Source organism: Echinops telfairi, unplaced genomic scaffold (genome assembly GCF_000313985.2).
Source record: "Echinops telfairi isolate 266 unplaced genomic scaffold, ASM31398v2 ScPeMD7_9;HRSCAF=40, whole genome shotgun sequence".
In the NCBI taxonomy this organism is placed as follows: domain Eukaryota; kingdom Metazoa; phylum Chordata; class Mammalia; order Afrosoricida; family Tenrecidae; genus Echinops; species Echinops telfairi.
In genome coordinates this window covers 56,216,752-56,222,789 of record NW_022103906.1, presented here as the reverse complement: position 1 = coordinate 56,222,789, position 6,038 = coordinate 56,216,752, and the positions used below count along the sequence as shown (strand labels likewise).

Here is a 6,038-nt window from a genome sequence, read left to right as displayed (position 1 = left end):
CCGGGAGGGTAAGCATCACAGAATGCCAGTTTGTTAGAACAAAGTGTTCTTGCATTGAGGGAAGGCATTACCAGAGGCCAGAAGTCCATCCGTACGTATAAATATCTGTACATAAGCCAATACTTCTGTCTTATGAATTATTGTATTTACATATGTACATAGCTTTGCTTATACCTCTAGCCATAGCTTAGCCTCCTAGATCGTTCCTCTGCTTTCTTTTACCTTCCTCCTACCCCACCATCACACTTGCCCTACTTCTGCCTCTTAGTAATTCCTCTCAACTAGATTGCTGTTGCTCCACACCCCCCAGGATCTCTATGTCCTCCTCATTGTTGATTTTAACCAAAAAGGTTTGAAGAATCATCAGAAGAGTTTTATTTGAGCAATTGAGTTCAGAATTGTATGAGAAGACTAATTTTTTTAACATGGAGAAATCAGCAAATATAACATACATCTTATCTTATGCATAAATTTGCAATAAATGCACTAACTTGTTCTAGTATGATAGTTCTTTTATAGACTTTTAGAATACAGAAATGGATAGGTCTAAGTTGTTCCAATATATCAAATTTCATAGTATGTTTTTTTAAAAAGCTATTTGAATAAACACGAGCCAACATTTTCCCCTCTCAAACTTTCAGTACGGTCAGGGTAATGAAGAACTGAAATGAATTATTAAAGAATGTTATTTTGAGATATCTATTTTAAGAACTATTCGTTTCTGATATTTACTTGTTCAACTACGCATCAATATAGAGCACAAGCAGCATTCTATGTAAGAATCTTTAATCCTTTGTCATTTCTAAATGAACTGATTAGACAAATTAACAATTGATAGGGATTAAATTTTTCCAGATCAGTGACATGAAAACACAAAATAATAATAAGCCAAATATCTAATATTAATAAAATCCAATAGAATTTTATGTACCTATTATTTTTAAAAAACGAGTAGTACATTTGCTTCAGAAACAAAGGGCTAGAACGTGGTTGAATATGCAACTCTTAGAATCAAACAAAATATTTATGATCACAGCTTTTGTGGCTGTAGTTAGGTACTGCTGGGTCTGTTTCAGCTCACAGTGACCTGTGTCCAACAGAAGGAAACACCTCCCCGTCCCACACCACTCTCTAATTGTTATGTTTTGAGCCCTTTGTTGTAGCCACTGTGTCAATCCCTCTCTTTGTCGGCTGTCCTCTTTTTCACTGCCCTCCTATGCCAGGCAGAATGTGCTTTCCCCAGGGGCTGGTCTCTCTTGAAAACAGGTCTCAAGTACAGGAGACAACGTCTCACCAGCCTTGCTTCCTAGGAGTATTTTGACTGCACAGATTCCATGACAGATGTTTGTTCTTCTGCCGGCCACGGTGCTTTTGCTATTGTTAGCTAACACCATAATTCCAAGGCACCGATTCTTTGTTGGTCTTTATTCGTTGTCCAACTTTCATATGCACGAGGTAACTGAACGTACCAGGTCTTGGGTCAGGGGCAGCTCTAACTACCCAAATTCTGCCAACTGAAGAGTCGAGGGTGATTGTGTGGTTGTGGCCGCTGATGTAGATCATTGATAGCTTGACTCTCGGCCTTTCCCTGTGTAACAAAAGTCATTCACCCCGCTTTTCCCTTTTACTTCCATTTTTCATTTGTAAACAAAGCACACCATTTGGCTCCCTATTAAAAATATGCAGAGAGTCAAAACAACCAAACAAAACTAGCAGCTACCTTGATGCTACTTGCGATACACGTTTGCACACTCTTAATCCAGAAACATTCGACCTTTTACTTTGAAATCACCTATTTTACTGTTCCAGAAATACATCCTCTTCCATTAACCCATATCTCTACAGTTGTATGGTCTGAATTTCTTTTGAAAGGCAGAAAAGATGTATTCACAACATTGGTAGCACATTAGCTCAAAAGCTAAAGAGGAAACTGATTAAGAGTTTAAAGCTTCTTCCACCACTCTGTCTTCCTAGACATCGAGAGGGAAGCAGACACAGAAATTAGCAAGACTGAGAGAAGTATGAATATCTTGCCAGTAATGCGGCCGCTTTCTAAACAGAAGCCACCTTCAGTGGGCTATTATTGGCTACTAATGGAGAAGGCTTGCAATTAACCCTTTCCGGTACATCATTAGAGCTATCTACAAAGAACATCCTGGCTGTGCACAATGAGACTATAATTCTTTTATATTCCCTCCTAAAGTTTTGGTTTAGTAGTCCATAGATGATCGCATTGAGGCAACTGTTGAAATACGCCATGTAGTAACTGGCCACAAACAGCCACTCTGGGATGCTGGGCGCCATGCTGGCAGGGTCTGAGGCCACCGCAAGACCAATAAAGTTGAGAGGAGCCCAGCAAATGGCAAAAAGGACAAAAACCACAAACATGGTGACAAAATTCCTGAAGTCCTGGGGCTTCAGTTTGGGCTTGTTGTCGGGTTTCACCCTCCGTCGGACTTGAAGCACCAGGACCCATATTCTCAGGTAGCAGAAGATGACAATGACCATAGGGACAATGAAATGGAAAACCACCACTGTGATCGTGTACGCCGAACTGACTGACTGTGCGAACGTACAGGAGTAGATCCTTGAGTCGTACTGGAGTGTCCCAATGTGAAAGTTGGGCATGATTGCCACGAGGGTCAACGTCCATATGAGGAACACGTAGCAGAGGGAATTCTTGTTACTGTACAGCTTGTCGTACTTCAGTCTGTGGCAGATGTAGCAGTAGCGGTTAATGGCAATCCCAGTGATATTAAATACTGAGCTGATGACACTCAGGCCCATCACGAAAGCGCTGATTTGGCAGTGCAGGTAGCCCAGGTTCCATCCGTCGTTAAATATAGATGTCAGCACCAAGGGGTAGGGATAGACGGCCACTACCAGGTCTGCCACTGCAAGGTTTACCACAAATATATTTCCTAAAAGGAAAAATACAGGTTAATGCATGAGTTTCACTGATTTGGGCAATTAGTGAGTTATGGTCAATAAATCCCACCCTTCTAATCGTGGCTCCCTATGTAACAAATGATGGTTCTGGACTTTACACGCTCGTTGCCATCGTCCCATTTTGGAGAGCGTTCTGACGGGCATCCACTATGCTGGCGGGCTAGGATGGGGTGAGATTGAGATCCGACCTTGGTGGAGGGTGTGCACCAAGCCACGTTTTTTGCTCACTTGAGAGCATCTTCAAGACCACACGTCCGAACTGGGTGTGAACCAGGCCACACCCTGTGATTTCCTTGCATGCACAATGATGCCACCACCCAGTCCCACAAACGCCACCTCGCCTGGAATGCCAGACCTCCCTTTTCCTGACGGAGCCTTTGGTGAGCTTCAGCAAGAAGACCTGCTCTGGCATTTTGGACATTTGTAGCTTCTGCCTCTGGATTCTGTGTTTGGCTCACCTCGGCCTGACCTTCCAATTTTGGACTGAACAGCACCAACCACCACATGAGACATTTCCTCAGAGTTTTGTGCGTTTTTCTGTGTTGTGAGTTTCTGTTGGATGTTGCCGCGAATCACAAAATCGGGGCCATGAGGGAATACATTCAAGGGAGGAGTGGAGGGAATGGATCACAGTCATGTCCTATATATATATATATAATGACGGTTATTTTTCCACACCCTGAATGGCCTGGCATCACATCTCCTGTACAAATGTCGGGCCACTTTCACCGGCAAATAAGCTCTTTGTTGCCCTTGTCAGACAATCAAGTACTCTCGTACAGTGTGCACATTGTCACAAGACATAACCCTATTCCAAATGGCTGACTTTCCAACCATCTTGTTCTTCTTGTTTTTAAGATTCATCTTGAGTTCGGCACACTTAACCACTACCACCACTACTCGCTTGAATTGAGTCCAACTCCTGGTGACCTCACGTGCGTATATCGGAAGAGAGCTGTGCTGCATAGGATTTTCTTTTGTTTTCCCCAAATACTTTTATTGGGGGCTCTTACATCTCTTATCACAATCCATACATTCATTCAGTGTGTCAAGCACATTTGCACATATGCTGCCATCATCATTTTCAAAGCATTCTCTTCCCACTTGAGCCCCGGATATCAGCTCCCCATTTCTTCCCCCCTCCCTCCCCCGCCCACTCTCCCTCAAGAACCCTTGATAAGTTATAGATCATTATTTTCATATCTTACATCGTCCTCTATCACCCCTTACCCACTTTTCCATTATCCGTCCCCCTGGAAGGGGGTTATAGGTTGATCCTTGTGATCGATGTCAATGGCTGGTTTTTCAGAAGTAGATCACCAGGCCTTTCTTCTGAGGCACCTCTGGGTACACTGGACTCTCAACATTTTGGTTATCAGCCACGCTCGTGAAAAGTTTGCCACATATAGATGAATATTCTAGCAAGGCTCTCTTGATGTTTGCTAGATCTACCTCTAGAATCTGTCTCATAATCTGACCTTTTGGTTCTTTGTACTTGTAAAAATCTGATTCAGTAGAAATGCATTAAATACATATAACAGGCAGTGGGTAAATAAGAGCAAACATACATGGATCCTACGGTCCTATAACTAGAAAAGTTAAATTACAATAGAGAGGAAAATATAAGAGTATGAACAGTGAGAAGCAGCAAGGGAAGGGCAGGAGCTAACCAGAAACTGGCAGGAGCATTACAAACTGAGGTGAAAACACATTGAGTCTCATATACATTTTAAGAGAAGGGCATCATCCCTTAGAGAAAGGCATCATGTTTGGTAAAATAGTCAATGAAAAAGAGGCAGACCCTCAAATAGATGGACTAACACAGTGGCTGCCACAATACGTTGAAACATAACAATCGTCAGGCTGGTGCAGGACCAGGCACTATTTCCTTCTACTGTCCACAGGGTTGCTAAGAGGCAGAAGAGACTCTACAGCACGTGACGGCCGACAGTTAAGGGCCACTGCAGGTGCTGTCATTAATCACGTGACTGCACACTGAAAGTCTGGCATTCTGAACTCACCGAGCCCTCTCTCCGTGGGAGGAGTTTACAACCTTGCAGGTCCTGTGGCGAAGCTCTTGTCGGTTCTACAGGGTGTTTGAGTTGAAATCCACTGGGTATCAATGGTTGATAGGCTAGATGATTGGTTACGAGGGCAATGGTCAGAGCACCGCTACTGACAGGTTGGTAGGCTGAACCCACCCAGTGGCCACTTGGGAGAAAGACCTGGTGATCGGCTTCTAGAAAGAAGCAAGAAAACGCCACACACTTGTCAGTTCTACGGAGTCAAGAGGTTGCTAAGAGTCAGATTGACTGTCCAGTACCCAACACCACATATTTATCTTTAAATGTGTCTTTCCCAAAGGAACAACGGTGGCACAGAGGTTAACTACTTGGCTGCTAACAAAAAGGTTAGTGGTTCAAATGCACCAGCTGCTCCACAGGAGAGAGATGTGGCTGTCTGCTTCTGTGAAGATAACAAACATATTGTTGAGAGTGAGGGGGGTCAGGGCAGAGACCCAAAGTCCTTCTGTAGACAGTGGGACATCCCCTCACAGCGGGATCACAGGGAAGGGGTGAGTCAACCAGGGGGCAGTAAAGCACTGATGAAACACACAATATTCCTCTGGTTCCTTGAGGCTTCCCCACCCCACCCCACTGTCATGACCCCAGTGCTGCCTCTCACTGTGGACTAGAGCGGAGCATGCACACAGGTGCAGATAAGAGATAAGAGCTCACGACACATGGAGTGCAGGTAGTACAGGAATGAGGACAGCGATACCAGAAGGGTAGGAGGAAGGTGGGGAGAGAAGGAAAGGAAGGGGGAACCAATCGCAATGATCAACACATAAGCACACACACACCCTCCAGGGGGAAGAACAACAGAAACCACGGGGGAAGGGAGACCGCGATCAGTGTGAGGTATGAAGATATTAATAATTTATGATTGATCAAGGAGTCACGAGGGTGGGCGTGGTGGGAGGGTGGGAAAAAGAGGAGCTGATACAAAGGGCTCAAATAGAAAGTAGATGTTTAGAAAAGAATGATAGCAACATATGTACAAATATGCTTCTTGATACAATTGATGTA

The 6,038-nt window shown here is 44.0% G+C and overlaps 1 protein-coding gene across 1 annotated transcript in view; it reads right to left on the bottom strand.

The window, feature by feature from the left end:
• Positions 1-2,052: 2,052 nt before the first annotated feature.
• Positions 2,053-6,038, bottom strand: part of MTNR1A (melatonin receptor 1A) — a gene marked incomplete at its 5' end in the record, with an annotated part of 32,897 nt that continues 28,911 nt past the window's right edge. Inside the window, one exon of the mRNA XM_004696476.1 lies at positions 2,053-2,921. Coding sequence (XP_004696533.1) covers positions 2,053-2,921 — 869 coding nt within the window. The remainder of the gene's footprint in view (positions 2,922-6,038) is intronic.